Genomic DNA, 24502 nt, shown 5'->3' with positions numbered 1-24502 from the left:
AGTTAGAGAGGCGACCATCTTCTTTCGCCGCGCCTAACAATAACATCGCGTCTTTCTGGCGCCTGTGCTGCCACCGTCGCCTCTTTCCAGGCTGGTGGATCTCCTGTCCCTGATGATTGAGTTTCCATGACCGAGCAAGAGCCTTTCCCGATGGACAGGACGTTTGCTGTGCCGACAACTTCTTTTCCAGTGTGAAAGAAGCTGCGAGATAGCTCGGTGCTGGGCATGAGTAAGGGGTTGGCGATTGGATTTGGTGTCTGGTTGCTATAGTTCCATGGTTGCCAATCTCGATCACACGCCATCACCGGGGAAATATTGGGATTCAACTGAAAACAGCTCGGGGGACGGGTGTCTTTAGCCATCGCCATTGCTTGGAGGTGCGACTCCGAAAATGAAAGGAGTCCCTGCAGATGCATTGTGGATGACAAGCAATGTGATTCGGGATGCACCGTCTTCAGGATGGTATCTTGGTCTTGTTTCAAGGCAAGGCGGTACTTCTGCGGAAAAATAATCCAGCGCCTTCAGATGATTTTGATCAAATTCACTAATCCTCATAAACTTTTCAAAAGCTCCCCGCAACAAAAAAAAGCGCACTATAAAGTCGGAGACTTAAAAGCAGTTTTCTAATATCACAGTACTCATATATCCGGTCAATGTGACACGAATATCTGAACTACATAGTAACCTGTAAGTGGCTTGCAACGCTCGCTTTCTTGAGATTGGGGACATTCATGAGCTGAAGAATTTTCTTTGGCTGAGCACCTGCGAATGAAAATTGGATCAAAGATCCTTAGTTGCTGTTGAATCAAGAGAATGGATTGTGTCTGGATTTGAAAGATAGGGGACATTAAATTAGATGGTAGATCCAGCGAACTCTTTAGTCCTTACTGTCGACGCCTAAAAGTTGGATTGCTCCTAAGAATTTCTCTTCTAGCTCATTAGTCCATGTTAACCTCGTCTTCTTGTGGGGCTGCAAGTTGGCGCCGTCATCCTCTTTGTCTCCATCCACTTCTTTGCATTCCTGTTTTCTCGGCAGTGCTTCACCTTGCTTTGCAGGCAGCTGGCTCTCTGGTTCATCATCGCCCTCCTCTTTAGGTGAGTCTTGATCGGTACTGTCCTCTGTGACTTGTGCCATTTGATCTCTTTTCCTCATGAACGAAAATTGCCAAAGGTCTCTGATTTCGATCTTGCTGATCGGTTTCAGAAGATAAAGCGAAGCCCCATTTAGAAGCGCGCCTAACATTGTGCCCTCGTTATTATCGGCTGTCATAACTACACCAGAACAAACACAAGAGTGACATGAAACGATCTTTACACATCGATGGAACGGGCAATTTTAGTGGGCAGAAAGTACACTTACTAATAACCGGCAAATTGGACGCTCTTCCTAGTTTATCCAAGACCTCAAACTTGTCTGCGTCGGGCAGGTGAATTTCGGTTAGGATGAGGTCGAGGCTGTCCTGCCTTTCTTGGATGATGGATAATGCGTCGCCAGTGCTCTTGGCAGTCAAAACTGGAGGCGAACGAGTCGATCAAAATGGGGAAGAAAGAAAACTCTTCGCCAAGAAAAGTGAAAAAGAACACAAAAATAAACCGACTAGATTTTTCATTCTCATGAAGCACATGCCATTAAGAACGTGCCATATTGCAGTACTGAAACAAGAGAAAGAGAAAGAAGGACAAGCACATCTCCATCTTCCAACAAGAACCTTTGTATCCGAACATGAGAAGCATCCTCGAAGTAATGGCTAGAGTCGCGGAATCTCCGTCGACGACCAACACTTCAACACCGGCTGGTACTAAATCAGTATATTGAACCCTCGATTTGATCGAGTTAGCTTCTTCTGCGGTCGCCTTGTTAGGCAGGGGAGACATGCCTGGTTTTGGACTGAGATTAAATTGACACAATAAGAGGTACAAAGAAGATTGGAGGGCGAAGGAGGGCAGGGAAGAGGCAAGGCTTTGTAGCAGTGACAGAGCCCAATCAATTCAAAGCATTACCGATTTGAGCCTTGACACACCAAAGAGTCAACAAAAGAAGAAGGCAATAGCGAAGGACACAGTAGGTTGACATTATATCATCATCTCATCCAATAAGGCAAGAAAGGCAACCCCCATTTTTTGGAATGTCACTTATTCTAAGGCATGGAAAAATTATAGATTTACTTATAAGGAAGATTGGAAAATCTTTAACATTTAATTATGCATTTAATAGGTTCCTCATTTTGTTTAAGGGAAAATTTCAAATAAGGACCTAAAGTGCCATTATTTTCTCAAAAGAGGACCTGAAGTAAAGTTTGTCTTAAATAAAGACCTAAAGTGCCATCATTTTTCTCAAAAGAGGACATGAAGTAAAATTTGTCTCAAAGAAGGACCCAAAGTAGTCATTTAATCTCAAAGAAAGACCTCACTCGCTGGCTGGTGAATAGATGCATCTTCAATGTATATTTCGATGGCTTGATTACAATATTTTCATCCTTTTTTTTTTCATTTTTGGTTGCCCTGTTCATCGTCTTCTTTGTCTCCTGTTCATTTCTTCTTGCCCAGATCAAGAACACCGGACTTAGGGAAAGGCCAACGAGCACCAGCCGCTAGTAAGGGCCGGCGAGGGCTTGACATCCATCGCCGGCAGCGAGCGAGGGCTCCACACCCATCGCTGACAGTGAGCAAGGGCCATCAAGCCCTCGCTAGCCATAGGGGAGGGGAGCCGTCCAAATCAAGGACCTACAAGAAGGTCATTGAGGGCAAAAGGGTAGCTGAAGAAGTCGTCGATCTAGGAGCAGTGGTGGGAGGAAGGGATGAAGAAAGCGACGCAAGCATCCTAATCGTAGTCCTAGCAGAAGACAAGGTTGTTGATGGAGCAGCAAGCGGAGATGGGGGAGGTCACCCCTCACGGCCATCAGAGAGGTCACCCCTTGCCGGCCCTGGGCAAGGGCTTGCCCACCTCATCGGCCACTAATAAGGGCCGACAAGGGCTTGCAAGCCCTTACCTGCAGCCAACGAGGGCTCGACGACCCTCGCCAGTTGCAACCGAGGCCACCCTCGTTAGATTTGGCGAGGGTCGACCTACAAGCCCTCACCCACGGTTAGCGAGGGCTTGGTGGCCCTCGCCTACTGCTAACAATGGGCGTCCAACCCTCGCCAACCCTCACCAATGGCCAGTGCTCGTTGGCTCTTCCCAAGTCCGATGTTCTTGAGAAGAAGACAAACAAAGGACGAAAAAGATGATGAACAGTGCCACCATTGACCCAAAATAATAATGATGATGATGATGATGATGATGATAAAGAACAAGACAACTAAAAATTAAAAAAAAAAATTGACAAAAATATCCCTGATTAGGCTACCGGAATATGCATCGGAGATGCATTTATCACTTTTGGTCCTTATTTGAAACAAACTCCACTCTAGGTCCTCTTTTGAGAAAATGAAGGCACTTTTGGTCCTTATTTGAGACAAACTTCACTTCAGGTCATTTTTTGAGGAAATGATGGTACTGTAGGTCATTATTTGAAAATTTCCCTTTGTTTAATAAACTGTTTTTTTTTTTTTTTTTTGGTATTAGGTGGAGGGAGATTACACACCGTGGAATACTCATTCTGCACCTCCGCCTCTATCTACCTCCACCTCTACCTCTACCTCCACCTCTGTCCGGCTCATGGCAATCCATCCTCAATCCAAAACCATGACCACCACATTGTTCGTCACTGACCCACCAAAACCGCTGTCGGGGCTGAACATCTCAGCCACTGAGCACATCCGCCATTTCCTCTCGTCAGCATCCCTAGACCAGAACCTCTCAGAATAGCTCCGGAACCTAGCCTCTGATCTCTCCTCACTGACCAATTTGCCTTACAAGTCGCTCCGGGGAACAAGGATCGCATCTTGCCCAGAGACCCGAGCCGACTAGGCCCGCCTGCTCTCCAGGTCCCACTTTGTCTTCACCAGCCCCAAGCCCCGAGAGAAGGTACTATAGCTTGATTTGAGCGTTGTTGACATGTGTGAGATGATGTGGAAATTGATGGTTTTTATGCTTTTCGCATGTTCAGGAGTGCGAATTACCGTGAAGAAAGCTTGCATTTTGCTCATGATTCATTATGTTGATGTTAGAATTTTGATCAAAGTTTGCCGCTCAATTGGGGTGATTGTGTGAAGAGGCTAATCTTTTTTGTGATTGCATGCTAGGAGATGCAAAAAAAAGAAGAAGAAGCAATTGGGTGAAGAATTGAGGGTGAAATCAGTAGCTACAATTAAACTTTAATTGGTTGATGGCTCTATATAGTGTCTTTTGGCATATTAATTGTGAACTTGATTGGATGCTATTTAATGATATCTGTGATTGCCGAAGCCGATAAGACCAGATATGGGAGAATCTGTGAATAACTTTAGCATTTTTTTGTTGGTTTATTATGTGGGTGTTGGCACTTAACTAGGTTTAGCTGATTTATGGCTTTGTTTGATAGGGAATAGCTTGCTTTGTGATGATCTGTTTTTTGGTTGAATTATGGAGTGATGAGTTGAAGGGGAGACTGAGGAAGCTTTCCGAGATGGCAGGAAAGAAAGCGTGCAAGGGGCTCGTGAAAGACATTACCCCCAAGAAAGACACTAATGAGCCCCTCTCTTCCTACAAAGATCAACTTGCGTTTGGTAATGATCATCTCTGCAACTCTCTTGATTTGATTGAATGGGGGTCGGGGCAGAGGGACAGTAGATCAATTTTTGAACTCAATGATATGGTGGCTGTTCAGTCCAATGATGAAGCAATATAAGGCCCGCATGGAAATGTTTCTCGTTTTTTGTTTCTGAATATTTTTTTTATTTTTCGTTCCTGAGAACAAAAAAGAACAAAAACGCGTTTGGTTGTGTTTGTTCTTTTTTGTTTTTTTGTTCCAGGGAACAAAATTGGAGCAAAAAAAGAAACACAAAAAGTTATTTCTTGTTCCGAAACAATTTTGAAGAAACACTTCTTCTTCTCTCTCTTCTCTTTTCTTCTTCTTTTTCTTTGGCCGGTCGCCGGCCTCGGCCATGGCCGGCGACCGGCCGTCGAGGGCTGGCGACGCCGTTGAGGGTCGGCGACCTCGCCGGAGCGTCGCCGGCCCCGGCGAGGCTCGGCCTCGCCGGATCGGGCGAGGCTGCTGGCCCCGTCGGCCGGTTGCCGGAGGCCGGTGACCGGCCGAAAGAAGAAAAAAATAAAAAATAAAGGAAAAAATGAAAAATAAAATAAAATATTAAAAAATTAAAATAAATTTTTTTTTTTACCAAACGTGTTTCTATTCATTTTTATTCCCGGAACAAACGTTACCAAACGTGTTCTTTTGTTCAAAAACTGCATTCCCGGGAACAGAAACACTTTTTTTTATTTATGTTCTCTAGAACAAAAAAAGAACACGAACGTTACCATGCAGCCCCATAGCAACCCAATCTCACCTGTTTCCAGTTAATTATGCTTGTTCTCTTTTCAATATGACGTTTCTTGATTAGCAATGTCGTGTTTTTTTCAGCTCCCAGTAACGAATGTGCCTGTGTTGTAAAAATCAAAAGTGTTTATCTAGGATAAGAACATTGGAATGCCAAAATTTATGTATAGCACTCACTTGAGTACTAAAACTTTTTTTTTTTTTCGTTTATTTAAGCGCAAAAAATTTAAAAAATCAATTGGATGAAGAATTGAGGGTGAAATCAATAGTTGCAATTAAACTTTAATTGGTTGATGGCTCTATATAGTGTCTTCTGGCATATTAATTGTGAACTTGATTAGATTCTATTTAATGATATCTGTGACTGCTGAAGTCGATAAGACCAGATATGGGAGAATCTGTGAAGAACTTTATCATTTTTTTTTGTTGGTTTATTATGTGGGTGTTGGCACTTAACTAGGTTTAGCTGATTTATGGCAGGAAAGAAAGCGTACAAGGGGCTCATGAAGGACATTACCCCCAGGAAAGACACTGATGAGCCCCTCTCTTCCTACAAAGATCAACTTGGGTTTGGTAATGATCATCTCTGCAACTCTCTTGATTTGAATGGGGGTCGGGGCAGGGGGACAGTAGATCAATTTTTGAACTCAATGATATGGTGGCTGTTCAGTCCAATGATGAAGCAATATAGCAACCCCATCTCACCTGTTTCCAGTTAATTATGCTTGTTCTCTTTTTCAATACGACGTTTCTTGATTAGCAACATCGTGTTTTTTCAGCTCCTAGGAACAAATGTGCCCGTGTTATAAAAATCAAAAGTGTTTATCTGGGATAAGAATACTTGGAGTGCCAAAACCTTTTTTTCCTTCATTTGAGTGCCAAAATTTTGAAAAATTAATTATTTGAGTGCCAATTCTGATTTGCCTCATGAGAAAATTCAATGTGGACACCGATCATTCGATGTGACTTCGCTAGCTTGACGTGAACAATTTTTTAATATTTTTAATATATTTTTTTATTTTGTTTTTCTTAGGGCCCGCGACAGTCATCGACGACCCTCGCTAGCCGCCCCTTGCCTTTGGCCACGAAGGCCCTGGGTGAGACCGTTGGGGCCTCACCGATTGCTGGTGAGGCTACGAGGGCCCTCATTGGCTTTGGGTAGCCACAAGCGATACTGTCTTGCCTAGGGTCGACAAGGTCTCGATGCCATTGTACAAGGCCTTCATGACTAGATCTTGGTAAGGGCTGCCTCGTCCTTGCTGCAAAGGCCCTTGGCAAGGGCATTGTGGCCTTGCCGGCCACAAGCAATGCCGCCCAAAGCTGGCAAGGGCATTGCGACCTTGCCGATTGTGGGCAAGGCCCCGATGCCCCTCACAGGCTTTAGGCAGCGTCGCTTGCGGCCAGCCAAAGCTAGCAAGGGCCCTCGTAGCTAAGGTCGAGGGTTGCCAGTGACCCTTATCGGCCTTAAAGAAAAAAGGAAAAAAAAAAATTAAAAGAATTTCACCTAGGATGATTTGTCAGAATTTACACTCAAATGATCAATTTTTTCCAATGCGACACTCAAATGAGGAAAAAAATGTTTTAGCATTCAAATAAGCGCAGTATAAAAGTTTTGACACTTCTAGTGTTGTTCTCCCTATTTATCCTTTATCACCTAATAATCCTGCTGGGGGTTGCCAATATGTTTGTGAGGAATATGGTTTTTTTGTTTCTGTGCACGTGCATCGTGGTTTGCAATTTTGCATAGGTTGTTTCTACACAGCTGCATCACCATACTTACATGACTTTGAGAAACATTGTAATTTGATTCCGGCGCAGGCTTACTTACATGTGGTGCTTACAATGTTTACTGGATATTTGCTCAGATATGCCGCATTCAGAGCATTATTCAGCCACAGCCCTCGGATGGTACGTTAAAAAACGACCATTATGGATTCTTATGCATCGCTAAGAAGGTGCGAAACGGCTTTGGGTGTTGCGGCCATAGTGCTTCAACTGTTTGATGAAATGACTCCATTCGGTGTACGATATACAGGCACCCTTTGGTGCTTTTAATAAAATTGTGCAGATCTCTTCGGCCTTTCTCGGTGAAATCCCATATTACAACAAGACGGCATTCTGTCCTAAATAGGATATGGCTTGTATTTTCACCTAATTTAACGAGATTTTAGACGCGACAAAATTTGAAAATTGGTTAGCATCATCAAAAGCTTGAGTTCGAAAAAATGAAAGCAATGGGATAAAAATTTCATTCAAACGTATCCAATATACTTAAAAAAAAATCTCAAAAGAAACTTTAGTTTTTGTTAATCACAAGACAATCATGTTTTTGATTTTCAAGTTAACTTGGATTGTTATTCAATCAGAAATTAGATTTTGATGCCGCTATTTTTGTCCTCGATAAACCCAAATTGAGCAAATAGAATCATACCTTGATGAAGAGAGATTCTAGCCACAATTGATGATTAAATAAGTGTGAACTGACTTTGAAACTTGTCAATACTTGAAATTGAAATCGTTATGAAGACTTAGAACGAGATCCAACAACCTTTGAAATTTTCAGTGATAGAATAGAGTGAAACAAAGCACTCTTGGTGCTTGTCCGGAGATGAAGCAGAGACGGCTTATGACGAATGGCAACAAACAACAACAAACAACAATGTCGAGCAATGTTAGCGGCATTTGGAATCGAAATCCATAAACGATCTGCAAGACCACAACCGTGATTCCGGCTTTTTGAAGCTTTCAGTCGAAAGACAAGGAAAATAGAACTTGACAAATCACAACCATGGACGCAACTGAGAACAGCAAGGCGGTGATCTCCTGATGGCTAAGGTGAAACGAGACGATCTTTTTCAATGAAGAGGACGGTGTTGCTTGGCGTGATGGGTGGGTTCCATTGGCGGCGATGGAGAGGATGGTGAAATAGGAGGAGAAGGAGAAGGTGACGGAGAGAGAGAGAGAGAGAGTGTCCGAGCGAACGATATCGTTTTACAAAACCAGCCATGTTGGATTGTCCACGTGGACTGATTTTCTTTTTAAAAAAAGGTACCTCGAATAAAACTTTTAATCATAAATGCTAGTAATTTATTTTGTTTGGAATATATTGTTGTAAGCATTTAAGTAATCGGTTTTTTTTTTTTCCAATTTAAGTGATATGGCGAAAATTTTCTATTCGAAAGTGAGCACCATACCCTTCCGGTGTGCTTCTGCTAAAAATTGTTTAAACCGTTCTTTTTACATTGAATTTAAAAAAAAAAAATCATTTCCTTATTCTTTTTTTTTTAAATTTAAAGAAGGGATATATGCACTAAAAGTTTTAAAACTTGTCACAAAAGTTTTAAAACTTGTCATGAAAGTGTAATTGAATCCTAAAATTTATCAAATTGATATAATCAAGTCTTTCCATTAATTCTATCCATTTAGACTAAGGGAAAATGCTGACGTGGGTTTTTTTAATATTTTCTCTCTCCTATGTAGCGATAACGTGACTTAAATTCTAATTTATCTAACCAAAATATTAATTGAATAAAATAAAAAAGCATTTCAAAAAACAAAAAAAAAATGGAAAAAAAAATGAATCTTTGAGGCCGCGCCGACCCGATAAGTGGTGGGCCGTGGCCCGTGGGCGGCCCAAAACGCATTAACTAACTACCTGAAAGAAGAGGGAAAATTTTGACTCTCTTTCCCTCCTTCCGTAGAAGATACAAAGTTCATCAAGAAACGCCTGAATTCATTGCAACACTCTCTGTTCAGCCCGCGAATCTGCGCTCTCTCCCCCTCTTCTTGAATATCTCTTGTTCTTGCTCGCGATCATCATCGTCGCCTTCCCCACAAGCAAAGGTTCTTCGAACGCCCTCGCCCTTTGCCCGTGTTTCAGCACGTCACCCGCATTCTGTTTCTTGCTCGCTGGTGTGCATCATCATCATCGCATTTGCATCTTTGTGCGTCGGTTGCCTTCTGCGTGCGACTTGGTGATGTGGGTTCATCGCAGGCTCCTTTCATCTTCACCCTTTTGTTCTAACCGCGTGTTGGGGTCGAAAGTCAATGCATTGATCGGGTTCTTTGGGAGGACTCAATGGGTTTGGGATTTGCGTTTCTTTATATTCTGTGTTTTTCGGGCTTGATTGCATGGGAATGTATCTTCCGCTGCTCATAGATATGGATAGGATAAGGAGTGGATAAGTTCCTTACATTGCTTGCCTTTTGCCGAACAGTGTGAAAAGGCGTGTTTCGTTCGTTATGTCAGCAGCGAGCAAGTTTCTTTAGCTGATTGACAAGGCTCTTTTTCCCCCTCGCGCAGCATTCATTAGTTTGATCACGATGGTGGATAACAATCCGTCCTCTGATTCGCCTGACGAGACACCGAACCCTGACCCTGATGGGAATGCTTCTCCCGAGAATGACCCCGTGCTTGATGCAGACGCCAAGAAGCTTCAGGAGTCTCTCTTGCCCGGGATGAGGCACAAGTTTTGGGAAACACAACCTGTCGGGCAATTCGAGGATACCGGAGATACTAGTCTTCCCGAAGGTCCCATAGAACCACCTACCCCGTTATCTGAAGTGAAGCAAGAACCCTACAACCTTCCTAATCTTTATGAATGGATCACTTGCGATATTGATTCGGAAGAGACGTGCGCTGAGGTTTGTAATCTTCTAAACCATAACTACGTAGAGGACGATAAGAACATGTTCCGGTTCGCTTATTCGAAGGAGTTCCTTCGCTGGGCGCTCCGCCCTCCTGGTTACTGCAAGAGCTGGCACATTGGCGTCCGTGTCAAGAGCTCAAAAAAATTGGTTTCTTTCATTGCCGGTGTACCTGCAAGAATTCGTGTTCGTGACAATGTTGTCGCCATGGCCGAGATCAATTTCCTGTGTGTTCATAAGAAGCTCAGATCTAAAAGACTTGCCCCTGTCATGATCAAAGAGGTCACCAGGAGGGTTCACCTCGAAAACATCTGGCAAGCAGCTTATACTGCTGGAGTGGTCCTTCCAACGCCAATTTCGTCCTGCCTATACTGGCATAGATCTTTGAACCCAAAGAAGCTGATTGATATTGGGTTTTCTAGACTTGGGGCAGGGATGACAATGAGTCGAACAATCAAGCTGTACAAGTTACCAGATTCAACATCCACCCCAGGGTTCAGAAAGATGGAGCTTCATGACGTTCCTGCAGTCACACGTCTCCTAAGGAGTTACTTGAACCAATTTGAAGTCGCCCCCGACTTCGATGAAAATGACGTGGAGCATTCGTTTCTTCCTAAGGAGAATGTTGTTGACAGTTATGTGGTGGAAAGCCCTGAATCTCATAAGATTACTGATTTCTGCAGCTTCTACAGTCTTCCTTCGTCTATCCTGGGCAATCAGAAGTACTCAATTCTCAAGGCAGCTCACTCTTTCTATAATGTTGCCACAGAGACTCCTTTGCTTCAGCTGATGAATGACGTTCTTATTGTGGCCAAGCAAAAGGACTACGACGAGTTCAATGCGTTGGATGTCATGCAAAATGTCACCTTCTTCGAGGAATTGAAATTTGTGCCCCTTGACGGGAACCTCCACTACTACCTCTACAATTATCGGTTAAGAAATGCATTGAAGCCAATGGAGCTCGGCCTAGTGCTTGTGTAACTTGAGCTCCAAAAGCCCCAACCGATCTTCATTGGCTCTAATGAGGAGAAAGAAGTCTTTTTCTGTGCAGTAACTTTGAGAGCACAACTGCAATAATTCTTTGTTCTACTGTTGCTTCCATTTGAATTTTCGATGTGGTCGACCTAGTGAAACCAAAATTTGGGAGCTTCATCAGCGAGGGATTCACTATGAATCAAGTGTTGGAATGTATGGAGTAACAATTACATTCATTAGTCATTTGCTTTAGCTCTACACTCTTTTATGCGCATACTATTTTGACCCAGTGATTTGTTTCCGATATTTTTCAGAAACAACCTATTATGTTACGTGGCAAATGATGGAAGTTTATGTGGTATCTTTGCAACTTGTATTGACTGAGCCAGGTCATTGGTAGAATTCCTGGCTTGATCTTTCAACTCCGCAGAACACCAGGGCTTAAAATTTAATTTCTTGGCAAATTTGCTTTTCAATTACTCAAGAGCCAGTGCTCCAGTACAACAAAAGTCGTGACCATGTTCCATCGAACAACTAGTTCCTTAGCAAGTAAACACATATTATCATCATCCATTGTGGATGACAAGCGATGCGATTCCGGATGCACCATCTTCAAGATGGTATCTTGGTCTTGTTTCAAGGAAGGGTGGTATTTTTACCCAAAAAAATCGCCGCGTTCAAATGATTTTGATCAAATTCATTAAGTTTCCAGGCGAACCTCTGATTCATTTAATGCTCATAAAACTATTTCAAAAGCCTCCAGCAACCGAAAAAGCTGCCGTATCATCACACATCACGTCGTCTAGTAATGCACGTTATAAAGTAGAAAATTTAAATACGGTTTTTAATGTTACAATTCTCATATGTCTTGTCAATGTGGCCTGAATATCTAAAACTGACCTATGAGCGGCTTCCGACACTTGCTTTCCTGAGACCACGGACATTCACGAGCTGAAGACTTTTCTTTAGCTGAGCACCTGCGAACAAAAAATTTATCAACCCTTAGTTACTGTTGAATCGAGAGAAAGCATCACGTCTATATTAGATAGATAGGGGGCATTAAATTAGATGGTAGATCCAACGGACTCTTTAGTCCTTACTGTCAATGCCTAAGAGTCGAATCGCTTGTGAGAATTTCTTTTATAGTTCATTAGTCCATGTTAACTTTATCTTCCTGTGGGGTCGCAAGTCGGCACTGTCATCCTCTGTCTCTATCCACTTCTTCACATTCCTGTTTTCTCGGCCGTGCTTCACCTTGCTTCGCGGCAATCACAGGTAGTTGGCTCTTCGGTTCGTCATTGCCCTCCTCCTCGGACGACTCTTGATCGGTATTGTCCTCTGTGACTTGTGCCATTTGATCTCTTTTCCTCATGAACGAAAATTGCCAAAGGTCTCTGATGTCGAACTTGTCGATCAGTTTCAGAAGATAAAACAAAGCCACGTTTAGAAGCGCACCTAATACTGTGCCCTCGTTATTATCAGCTGTCATAACTACAGAAGAACAAACACAAGAGTGAGAAATCTTTACTCATGAATGAAGCTAGCAATTTTAGTGGGCGAAAGTACACTTACCAATAACCAGCAAATTGGACGCTCTTCCTAATTTCTCTAAGACCTCGAACTTGTCTGCGTCGGGCAAGTGAATTTCGGTTAGGATGAGGTCGAGGTTGTCCTGCCTTTCTTGGATGATGGATAACGCGTCGCCAGTGCTTTTGGCAGTCACGACTGGAAGTGAATGAGACGATCAAAATGGGGACGAAAGAAAACTCTTCGCCAGGGAAAGTGAAAATAACACAAGAATAAAATGACTAGATTTTTCATTCTCAAGAAGCACATGCTATATTGCTGTTAATAGAGTACTAAAACAAGAGAAGGACAACCGTATTTCCATCTTCCAACAAGAACCTTTGTATCCGAACATAAGAAGCATCCTCGAAGCAATGGCTAGGGTTACGGAATCTCTCTCGACGACCAACACTTTAACACCGGCTGGTACTAGATCAGCATATTGAACCCACGATTCGATCGGGTTAGCCGTTTTTGCGGTGGGCTCATTAGGCGGGGAGACATTTTTGGTTTTGGACTGAGACTATATTGACCCAACGAGAGGTACAGAGAAGATTTGAGGACGAAGAGGGCAGGGAAGAGGCAAGGCTTTATAGCAGTGACACACCCAAATCAATTCAAAGCATTACCATCATAGAAGTGAAGAACAAAAGAATGAAATAGCACAGAACATAATAGGTTGAGATTCTAAGGCATGCAAAAATTATAAATTTACTTATAAATAAAATTGGAAAATCTTTAACATTTAAATATGCATTTAATTGGTTCCTCATTTTGTTTATAGAGCTTTTTTTTTCAATAAGATTGCGAGATTACATGTATATAAGGTCCATTTCACATACTTTAGCAATGTGGAATTACGGTTTATATTGACCTCACACAAAAGATGAGTCGGAGTCGAATTCTATGAAACCGCTCTAGAACTTCTCTAGATACTGAGATGAAAAGCCGTCGCCCACAATCATTTCATATTCTCTATGCAGTTGCAAATGTATCAATCCTAGAACAAGCAAGACTCCACAAAAATTGGTTTAATATTGGAAATGAATTTTTGTTAAGCACGGACTTTTTTTTATAAGATGTAAACTAGGCAATTGAGGGTATGGTGGCTCTGTCGACTAACTTGAAGTGAGGGTAATATTGTCCGCTTTGGGTCAATTGCGCGGACGCATCAACATCCCAGCCACGGTCTTTTCCCTCACGGCTTTAAAACGCGTTATACAGATTAGAGAGACCAAAGCCTTATAAGCTAACCAAGACCTCCCTCCCTAGGCGATGTGGGACAAGCTATGGCCTCCTCGCTATGGCCTCCCTAGGTGATGATGGCCTCCCTAGGTGATGTGGGACAAGAGAGGAGGTTGTTACACTCTCCATCTCTTAACAGAATAGCGTCCTCCTCGCTATGGCCTCCTAGGTGATGTGGGACAAGAGAGGAGGTTGTTACACTCTCCATCTCTTAACAGAATACGGCCCCATGGGCATCAGAACGGCATCAGAACAGCATTCAAGTTGTGGTCCCACACGCAGTCGGAAGTCGGCTCTGATACCACTTGTAACATCCCGGGCCCCACTGTGTAATATTGTCCGCTTTGGGTCACCCGCCCTGACGCGGACGCACCACCATCCCAGCCACCGTCTTTTCCCTCACGGCTTTAAAACGCGTTACACAAATTAGATGGACCAAAGTCTTATAAGCTAACCAAGACCTCCCTCCCTAGGTGATGTGGGACAAGAGAGGAGGTTGTTACATGAAGATGGCAAAAATTAGGGATGGCAATAGGGCACGGCGGGTGCAGCATCCTCCTTTGTTGGTCCCATTATTATTAGTGTGATTAGGGGTGTGCACAGAACCGCTTGGATCGAACTAGATCGGCCAGTTTTGGGTGGTTCTCAAAGAGAGCAGTCTGGTTCCCGGTTCCAAGGTATGAACTAGACCAATCGGACCGGACCAATTAATCAATTTTATTAATTAATATATATAATATTTTTTAAGAAACAAACCTAATTCCTCCCAATTTCTCTCATTTCTCATTTTATTTTTGGCACAAAATAGCAAATTTACTGGTTCCACTAGACTAGACTGAACCAGTTGGTTGGTTCGGTTCTTGATTCCAAGACTAGTCAGTTCGGTTCTTGATTTCAGAATCTGAGAATTGGTCCTCCCGGTCTGGTTCCTGGTTCCACCTCGGAACTAGACCGGACGGGGAACCGATTAGTCGTATTAGTGATATCCCATCCCTGCCTTATAGCCTATGTAGGGCATATTCATATACTTCATTTCCAACTTTAGCAAGTTTATATATTTGAACAGATTGTTCAATAAATATGATTTAATTTATGTAATAATCTGTGGAAAAAAATTTCGTTTGGGGGGGAATCATTTACGGGAAAAAATAATCTGAATTTGTAATTCTTAGATCTATTGGCGTACACATAAAGTTCAGTTTGTTAAATTACCGTGATAAATTGATGAGAAAAAGGAGTAATTTAATGCAAGTATTCACATTAATATTGGAATTTATGAGGAAGATACAAAAAAACTAAAGGAAACCTTTATATTACCAAGGCAATACAACTTAGGTAAAGAGACTAGTTTTTTGCTAGAAATCTCCAAAATTCAAACATAGGATCGTGGGTAAGGGCCAGTGGATTCGTGAGGCAAGGCCGAACATATCCTTCCCTGTCGTCCCTTGGGAAATGTCACTCCATCCCAACACAAAGCCTACTGATCATGGATTTTATTTGCCTCAATTGAACCAAAGTAATACAGATACCGTTATGGTAGATAAAATTACCTTCCCTAAAATAAAAAGTGTGAAAAATTCAACTAACGTGTAGACCAGATAACAGTGGTTTTGATCTACACACCTGTTCTGAATGGATTTCAAAATCATAATTGCTCTAGTGAAACTCGGAAAATCATTTGGTAATCGCAGTACACACACTAAACTGAATCCGAATCATCAGATATTGATGAGACCCATTTTTGATAGTCCAAAAATTCAGCTCAATAATAATCCTACATTCACGTTAACAATTTCTAGTGAATGCACAAATCGAATGAAGTTCAAGTAAAGTAAAAACCGAGGAATGCAAAAGATTTTCATAAATAATTTGAATTTTATAGTGTTATTTTCCAATCTTTTTTAACTTAGAAAATTCGACCCGCGAAAGGGGCGAAGGGCAAGATGGGGGGAAGCCCAAGTTTTGAGGCCGCGCCGACCCGATGACTGGTGGGCCGCGGCCCGTGGGCGGCCCAAAACGCAATAACTAACTACCTGAAAGGAGAGGGAAAATTTCGAACTCTCTCTCCCTCCTTCCGTGGAAGATTCAAAGTTCATCAAGAAACGCCTGAATTTCATTGCAACTCTCTCTGTTCAGCCCCCGAATCTGTGCTCTCTTTCTTGCTCTCGCTTCTCGAATATCTCCCTTGCTCTTGCTTGCGATCATCGTCGCGCCACCCGCAAGAAAGTTTCTTCAAACGCCCTCACCCTTTGCCCGTGTTTCGGCACTTCGCCAGCAATCGGTTTCTTGCTCGCTGGTTTGCATCATCATCACATTTGCATCTTTGTGCATTGATTGCCTTCTTCGTGTGATTTGTTGATGTGGGATCATCGCGGGCTCCTTTCTTCTTCGCCCTTTCTGTTGTAACCGTGTGTGTCCGGGATCGAAATTCGATGCTTTGATCGGGTTCTTTGGGAGAAGTCAGTGGGTTTGGGATTTGCGTTTCTTTATATTCTGTGTTTTTCAGGTTTGATTGCATGAGAATGTATCATCCGCTGGTTATAGAAATGGATGGAATGGGGAGGGGGATAAGTTCTTTACATTGCTTCCGTTTTGTTGAACAGTGTGAAAAGGCGTGTTTCGTTCGTTAAGTCAGCAGCCAGCAAGTTTCTTTAGCTGATTGACAAGGCTCTTTTTCCCCCTCGCGCAGCATTCATTAGTTTGATCAAGATGGTTGATAACAATCCGTCCTCCGATTCGCCTGAAGAGACACCAAACCCTGACCCTGATGAGAATGCTCCTCCTGAGAATGACCCCGTGCTCGATGCACTCGCCAAGAGGCTACAGGAGACTCTCTTGCAAGGGATGAGGCACAAGTTTTGGGAAACCCAACCTGTCAAGCAATTCAAGGACATCGGAGATATTAGTCTGCCCGAAGGCCCCATAGAACCACCTATCCCGTTATCTGAAGTGAAGCAAGAACCCTACAACCTTCCTAATCTTTATGAATGGATCACTTGCGATATTGATTCGGAAGAGACGCGTGCTGAGGTTTGTAATCTTCTAACCCACAACTACATAGAGGATGATAAGAACATGTTCCGGTTCGATTATTCAAAGGAGTTCCTTCGCTGGGCGCTCCGCCCTCCTGGTTACTGCAAGAGCTGGCACATTGGTGTCCGTGTCAAGAGCTCAAAAAAATTGGTTGCTTTCATTGCCGGTGTACCTGCAAGAATTCGTGTTCGTGACAATGTTGTCGCCATGGCCGAGATCAATTTCCTGTGTGTTCATAAGAAGCTCAGATCTAAAAGACTTGCCCCTGTCATGATCAAAGAGGTCACCAGGAGGGTTCACCTCGAAAACATCTGGCAAGCTGCTTATACTGCCGGAGTGGTCCTTCCAACGCCAATTTCGTCCTGTCTATACTGGCATAGGTCTTTGAACCCAAAGAAGCTGATTGATGTTGGTTTTTGTAGACTTGGTGCAAGGATGACAATGAGTCGAATGATCAAGCTGTACAAGTTACCAGATTCAACATGCACCCCAGGGTTCAGACAGATGGAGCTTCATGATGTTCCTGCAGTCACACAGCTCCTGAGGAATTACTTGAACCAATTTGAAGTCGCCCCAGACTTCGATGAAAATGACATAAAGCATTGGCTTCTTCCTACCGAGAATGTTGTTGACAGTTATGTGGTGGAAAGCCCTGAATCTCATCAGATTACTGATTTCTGCAGCTTCTATAGTCTTCCTTCGTCTATCCTGGGCAATCAGAAGTACTCAATTCTCAAGGCAGCTTACTCTTTCTATAATGTTGCCACAAAGACTCCTTTACTTCAACTGATGAATGATGTTCTTATTGTGGCCAACCGAAAGGACTATGATGTGTTCAATGCCTTGGATGTCATGCAAAATGAAACCTTTATAAAGGAACTGAAATTTGGGCCAGGTGACGGGAAACTCTACTATCTCTACAATTACTGGTTAAGAGATACATTGAAGCCAATGGAGCTCGGCCTAGTGCTTTTGTAACTTGAGCTCCGAGTTTGGTTCTGGTGTGGAGAAAGAAAACTCTTTCTTTGTGCAGTTACTTTGGGAGCAAAAATGCAATAATTCTTTGTTCTGCCGTTGCTCCCATTTGAATTTTTGATTTGTTCGACCTAGTGAAACAATATTTTGGAAGCTCTGAGCGGGTGATTCAGCTATGAATCAAGTGTTGAAATGTACGGAGTAACAATTACATTCATAAGTCATTTGCTTTAGCTCTACACTCTTTTATGTGCATACTATTTTGATCCAGTGATGTATTTCCCATATCTTTCAGAAACGACCTATGTTCTGTGCCAAATGATGGAAGTTTATGGGGTATCTTTGCAACTGGTATTGACTGAGCCAGGTCAGTGGTAGAATTCCTGGCTTGGTCTTTCAACTCCGCAGAACACCAGGGCCAGTGGTAGAATTTAATTTCTTGGCGAATTTGCTTTTCAATTTCTCAAGAATAAGTGCTCGAGTACAACAAATATTTTGACCCTGTTTCTTTTTTTTTTCTTTTTGATTGATTTTTTTTTTACCCTGTTTAATTAATCGACTAGTTCCTCAGCAAGTAAATACAGATTATCATAATCTGTTACTTCAGTCCCACCAATATGTTCTAAATTGTTGCAATGCGTTCTCTGAATCATTAAAAATTGCGCTTCCCATTCGAGGGAGCTGATTCTGTGATTGGTGAATTGATAGTAACCATACAGAAATCAGTAATTTGAAGTTAACCAGTAAAGGATCAAGTGTATTATCTTTGAGGATGTTCTCTGTTCTCAATCCTTCGGCCGGCTAAGTCTCCATCACATCATGCACCTTTCACATTAGACGGCCGTGACGTCCAGCTTCCCCAGCTCACTGATTGAGGATCAGCCTTAAGAATGAGATCTCCTTACTATCCAACAGCACTGTAGCCGGCTACTTTGTGAACGCAGCGCCCTCTCATCTGGACTCTTACTTTCTCCACCTCATTCCATCTCCCTGCTTCTGCATATAAGTTTGATAACAATACATAATTACCCGAATTCCAAGGTTCGAGGTTAATCAGCTCTTTAACAGTGAGTTCTGCGAGCTCCTTATCCCCATGGGTACGGCAAGCGCTGAGCACTGAGCCCCAGAGTGCGGCATTTGGTGTCATAGGCATTTTCCTGATCAATTCAAAAGCCTCTCTCACACATCCGCTGCGTCCTAATAGGTCGACCATACAGCCATAATGCTCAAGCTTCGGCTCAATTTGGTGATCCATGCTCATAGAAGCAAACAGATCTCGCGCTCTGTCCACCATACCGGTGTGACTACAGCATGTCAATACACCGACAAAAGTAACATCATTCGGAATCACACCTTCTGTCGCCATCTCCTCAAATAACTTGACTCCTTGTCGATCCTTTCCATTAAATGCCATGCCTGTGATCATGGTATTAAATGATACCACATTCTTCCTTGGCATTTCCCTGAACTTCCGCATAGAAGCCTCCATATCTCCACTCTTGCAATAGAAATCGATGACTGCATTTCCAACGGAGATGAAATCATTCAAAAGCCTGCTCGACTCAGCATAGGATTCAATCTGTTGCCCGGCATCCACCGCACCCAAACGAGCACACACAGGCAACAAACTGACAACCGTTACCTCATCTGGCTCGAAACCCTGCTTCCGCATCTCATCGAAAAGTTCCAGAGCTTCCCTATCCCTCCCACTCTGCCCCAAGCAAGAAAATATCGTATTCCAGGAAGCAACATTCCGCTCACTCATTCTCCGAAAAATCTCCAAACCCATCTCGACATCGCCAGCTCTACAAAACCCACGAACCATCAAGTTCCAAACAATCACTTCCCTATGAAGCATCTCATCAAACACCTTCTGTGCATCGCCCATTTCGGCACATCCCGCATAAAGCTCGACCAACCCGATCTGAATCGAAGCAAAACGCACAAACCCAGCAACAAGCACGTCCCTGTGCAAGCCCCTCCCGAGCCTCAGGTCCCCGAGGCTCGAGCAACTCTTGAGCAGAGGCGCAAATGTGTACTCGTCGGGCCAAATGCCGCGGCCCTTCATGGCGGAGAACAGGTCCAGACAACGCTCGAAGGGTCCGCAGAGGGAGTGGCCCTTGATCATGGCGTTGAAGAGGATGACGTTCGGGTACTGGGCCTGGGCGAAGACGCGCGCGGCGTGGGGCATCCGGTTGAGGGAGCCGCAGACCGAGACGAAGTGCGCGAGGACTTGGTTGGACTGATCGAGGCCGTGGCGGAGGAAGTAGGCGTGGATCTGGGTGAGCCGGGTCCGGGTCTCGCGGCCGTGGAGGAGCCGCAGCACGGTTCGCTCCGCCTGCAGATAGCTCGAGCTTATCCTCTTCATGGTCTGGTAGGGATCAATGACGATGGCGGTCGTGAGAGCGCAGGCTCAGAGGTTCGGAGGGGACGAGGATGTCGTGGCACCGGACAACCACAGTCCAGAAAATGACCATGGCCGAAAACGTCCTACTACCTTAGCAAGACACGAGCCTCGAACCAGGGTTTGAGCATGGTGAACTTGCTGTCGACGGCGTCGATTCCAGGTCGTACAAAGGAGCTGACTTTGCGCCTTTTCACCTTTTAAATATGAAGTCTAAGTAACGAGATAATCTTACCGTCTGGAAAAGACATCAGTGAAAATGCATGATGCAGCATACGCAGAGCCGCGCTAAACAGTTTCGATGGAGAACTTGTTTCAATTCTCAAAATGCCAACTCAATGTTGCAGGCGATTTTCTTATTCTTCGATGGCGATATGATACAGTTTTGAGTTATTGACTTCTTTGAGAAGGGATTGTACTTAGAATAGTGCAGGAGAGATCGCGCACGATGAAGTGAGTTCGTGGCTCATAGTGGCCAGCGTGAAGAGAGACTACTCTTCTCATCAGAAGAGGGTGTGTGCATGTCCCCTGAGACGAAAACAGAGGAGCTACAGTCAAAAAAGCGCCGTGAAACAGAGTCCTAATTCACCCTGCAACTGAAACAGATGTCGAGATTGGAACTTTAATGTTTGCCTTTCAGGAATCCACAGTGCCTCAATATTAAGTTCCCGAAGAAGCTTGCAATTTTGTCAAGCTCAATTTGTTGCTTGTGAAGTGGTTCATTGGAAGTTAAACGATCCTCTCTGTGTATGGCCGAAGAACTCCAAACATGAGCGCTATATACACAAAACAACAAAAGGCTTTTACCCTCTACTGTCATTTAACAAGTAAAGGATTAATTTGGCCGCAAGGAACTCTAAAACATGTTCATGTAAACAGAATAAACAGTCTCTGAATGATTTACAGATTTTCTAATTGTACTATTTGACTGTGCATCACAAGGCAGACAATGTTCCTTATAACAAGATGTCATCACAATATATATCTAAAAGATCCACATCAGTGAAAGTAGAGATAGATATCAAGAAGCACATGGCATTATTTGCAGCCTCCGTGACTGCGTGGTCAGAAAATGTGAAGGAAGGGAAGCGGGGTCGAGCTCCCAACACTCTTTCAAAGCATCTGGCATGTCACTCCCAGAAAGCCTCCGGGCAGGAATCTGATGTGAAAACTGATCGACTCCATCCTTTTCAAGCCACCTGATAGCATGCAGTCCAATCTCTCGTCTCTGGAATACGGTCTTAAATCCATCCACCTTCTCAAGGTATGCCATGCTCAAACCGTGCACTTCGCTATAGGTAGTTAAACAGATTACAATATCGTAGCAGCATTCGTCCCGGTTTGAAAGATTTCTCCTTTCGGCATCCAAAACCCCCTCCTTGAAGACTGCCCACACTGAACCTTTCTTTGGGTAAATCCTGTAGATTTCCCGGGCAGCCCTTTCGCAATCAACCACATGTGAGAATATATTCAGAGTCTTCACAATCGTTTCTTGAGCAACCTTAAATCTCCCACAGGATAGATGAAAACCCAATTGCTCCTGTCCAACTAGATCCTGGACCATGCTATAGTGTACATCTAGCCAACTAAGTCTAACCTCAAACGGATTAATGCATATAACTTCATTTACCAAACCATAATGCCTTGGCTGTCCGTCGATGTCGTCGTAGACAGCCCACACTTGCCCTTTCTTAAAGCACCTTTCTACTCTGTCCTTATCGAAATCATAGAAGTCTGAATCCACGACCGTCATAGCCCCAAAATCCCTACTCTTTGATCTCCTTGATTTCACATGCTCTAAGTTTGCTCTCTTTTTCGGAAGAGTTATTTGCATCTCAACCTCTAAGCCATCTCTTGCCTCCAAATCCCTACTCTTTGAACCCCTTGATTTCTCATGCTCTAAGTTTGCTCTCCTTTTCGGAACGGTTATTTGTATCTCAACTTCCGAACCATCTCTTGCCTCCAAATCCTTACTCTTTGAACCCCTTGACTTCTCATGCTCTAAGGTTGCTCTTTTTTTCGGAACGGTTATTTGCATCTCAACTTCTGAACCATCTCTTCTTTCTGAATGACTTTGCCTCTTAATACCCGAAGTCCTACTTCTCCTCGAATACCTTATCTCAATTGCCGAAACTCCACTTCTCTTTAAGATTCCATGAGTTGATTCAACTTCAAAAGTATCATCCTTCTTTGAAACCTTTCTTCTATCCTCATCATCATCCTCTGCCTTCTTTCCTCCATCATCTTTCTCTACCTGCTCCTTCTGTTTCTCCTTCTCTTTCTCTTTTTCTTTCTCCTTCTCTTTTAATTTCATTTTTCCCTTGACAATCTTTCTATTCACTGCCAACTGCATTTCTGCCAATGTCATCGTTTCCTCCTCAGTTCTGTCTCCCTTCTTTTTTGGCGGTTTCACTACTTCTGCAATCAGATTTGTTCTTGTCCTGGATTCTCTCCTCCTCAATCTACCTCCACCCCACTCGCCACTTCCGCCATCACGATCGCCATTTGAAGCCTCTATTTCAGCACCACCACCACCCCCTTTCTTGTTCAACTTGACATCCCTCATTCTGTCCTCACTACTCCCCTTCTTCTTAGCACCTACATAGACACCAATTCTCCCTGCACCCCACCCGCCACTTCCACAAACATGATCAACATCCGAACCCTCTATATCACCACCACCACCCACTTTCCCCTTCGACCTATCAGCTCTCATCCTCTCCTGACTACTCACCTTCTTCTTAGCACCTACATAGACACCAATTCTCCCTGCGCCCCACCCGCCACTTCCATCACCACCATCGCCATTCGATATTTCAACACCACCACCAACTTTCTTCTTCAACTTGACATCTCTCATCCTGTCCTCACCACTCACCTTCTTCTTACCACCTACATATACACCAATTCTTCCCCCACCCCACTCGCCACTTCTGCCACCACGGTCACCACCCTTAATTACACCTCCACCACCCACTTTCTCCTTCAATTTGGCATCCCTTGTCCTGCCCTCACTACTCGCCTTCCTCTTAACACCCACACGGACACCGCCCGCCTTTCCCTTCGATCCCTCACGTCCAACTCCACTCTTTGACCCCTCACCACCTCCCTCCCCACCCTCAACCTCCACGGCCTTAAAACTCTTCCTACAGCTAGGACAGACCAGGCTATGCCCCAAGTACTTCCTCTCGAACTTATGCAGCAGCCGGCACCGCGAGCACGCGGTCCAGAACGTCTCCGCCACACCCATTCCCTCCACGGCCGCCTCCTGCATCCTGACCCGCAACCCGACATCGTACTCCTTTCTCCTGACCCTGTCGGACAGGAACTGGAACGCCTCGCCCACGACCTTGAACGCCTCCTCGGACCACGATCCGGGATTCTTGTCGGGGTGGAGGGCGAGGGCGAGCCTCTTGTACTGCTTTTTGATGGCGTTGACGTGGGCGAAGGGCTCCACCTGGAGGATTTTGTAGTACTCGGGCGGAGACCGGGCGGCGGCGTCGAGGACGGCGAGGGCGGCGACCATGCCGTCGAGGCCGTCGACGGAGGGGCAGAGGCGGTGGGCCCGGCGGGCGTACTTGATGGCGGACTTGAGGTTGGAGGACTTGAACTTGTTCTCCGCCAGCGATTGGAGGAGGACGGCTTCTCGCCTCGCCTCCGTTTCGTCCTCCGTTTCGGTGCCCATCCTTGTTTGCGAGGAGCGGACGGTGAGCCGGGCTAGAGCGACGCGGAGGAGACGAAGGGTTTCTGCATTTCGGGTAGGGGTTCAGCACAGCAGTCTGCTTTATTTTCAATTTTTTTCTTTTTTCCAATTTCGTTTTTATTTTTTGAGAAATTTTCCCAATCTAGTACTTTTTTTCTAATTTCACAATCTAATCCTTTTTTTGGGTCAAAATTTCACAATTCAGTTTAATTGCTTTATTTTCAATTTTTTTTTTTTCTTTTTCCCAATCCAGTTTTTAGTTTTTGAGAAATTTTCCCAATCTAGTACTTTTTTTCTAATTTTCCAATCTATTTTTTTGGGTCAAAATTTCCCAATCCAGTTTAATAACACTTTTTCTACCGGACTTTTGTGACTCACTGGCAATGTTATTCCTGGCCAGGGGTGTACCCGGCTTGAACCGATCGCACCCAACCCAAATATGTCAAGTATTTTCGGTTCAAAACTCATTTAGCTCGGCTAATAAGTAAAGAAATTTGTGTAATTCTTCGAGTTAGGTCGGGTTTCCTTTTTTTTTTT

At 44.0% G+C, this 24502-nt stretch overlaps 5 protein-coding genes and 1 long non-coding RNA gene across 6 annotated transcripts; 2 read left to right on the top strand and 4 right to left on the bottom strand.

The window, feature by feature from the left end:
* Positions 1 to 2: 2 nt before the first annotated feature.
* Positions 3 to 1875, bottom strand: LOC104443204 (two-component response regulator ARR14-like). Its single transcript, XM_039310919.1, has 5 exons — positions 1710 to 1875; positions 1361 to 1513; positions 889 to 1272; positions 686 to 762; positions 3 to 404 (listed from the first exon to the last, which is right to left on the bottom strand). The coding sequence occupies exons 1-5, from the start codon at positions 1873 to 1875 to the stop codon at positions 3 to 5; spliced, it is 1182 nt and encodes a 393-aa protein (XP_039166853.1).
* Positions 1876 to 9740: 7865 nt separating this feature from the next.
* LOC104442054 (glycylpeptide N-tetradecanoyltransferase 1) lies at positions 9741 to 11045 on the top strand. The gene has a single exon (XM_010055345.2). It carries the CDS (start codon positions 9741 to 9743, stop codon positions 11043 to 11045), a length of 1305 nt encoding a protein of 434 aa, XP_010053647.2.
* A 780-nt stretch (positions 11046 to 11825) lies between these two features.
* LOC104443203 lies at positions 11826 to 13132 on the bottom strand. Its single transcript, XR_005550363.1, has 3 exons — positions 12612 to 13132; positions 12140 to 12530; positions 11826 to 12016 (listed from the first exon to the last, which is right to left on the bottom strand). It is a non-coding gene; the product is annotated as an uncharacterized LOC104443203 (long non-coding RNA).
* Positions 13133 to 16398: 3266 nt separating this feature from the next.
* LOC104442053 (glycylpeptide N-tetradecanoyltransferase 1-like) lies at positions 16399 to 18054 on the top strand. The gene has a single exon (XM_039310979.1). The coding sequence runs from the start codon at positions 16560 to 16562 to the stop codon at positions 17859 to 17861; it is 1302 nt and encodes a 433-aa protein (XP_039166913.1). The 5' UTR covers positions 16399 to 16559; the 3' UTR covers positions 17862 to 18054.
* Positions 18055 to 18594: 540 nt separating this feature from the next.
* Positions 18595 to 20656, bottom strand: LOC104442052 (pentatricopeptide repeat-containing protein At1g09190). The gene has a single exon (XM_010055344.3). The coding sequence runs from the start codon at positions 20224 to 20226 to the stop codon at positions 18763 to 18765; it is 1464 nt and encodes a 487-aa protein (XP_010053646.2). The 5' UTR covers positions 20227 to 20656; the 3' UTR covers positions 18595 to 18762.
* A 457-nt stretch (positions 20657 to 21113) lies between these two features.
* LOC104442051 lies at positions 21114 to 24019 on the bottom strand. Its single transcript, XM_039311561.1, has one exon. The coding sequence runs from the start codon at positions 23945 to 23947 to the stop codon at positions 21284 to 21286; it is 2664 nt and encodes an 887-aa protein (XP_039167495.1). The 5' UTR covers positions 23948 to 24019; the 3' UTR covers positions 21114 to 21283.
* Between the last annotated feature and the right edge of the window lie 483 nt (positions 24020 to 24502).

Source organism: Eucalyptus grandis, chromosome 4, assembly GCF_016545825.1.
Source record: "Eucalyptus grandis isolate ANBG69807.140 chromosome 4, ASM1654582v1, whole genome shotgun sequence".
Taxonomy (NCBI): Eukaryota; Viridiplantae; Streptophyta; class Magnoliopsida; order Myrtales; family Myrtaceae; genus Eucalyptus; species Eucalyptus grandis.
Note: the sequence above shows the minus strand (reverse complement) of the source record. Positions and strands in the feature narration are given on the sequence as shown.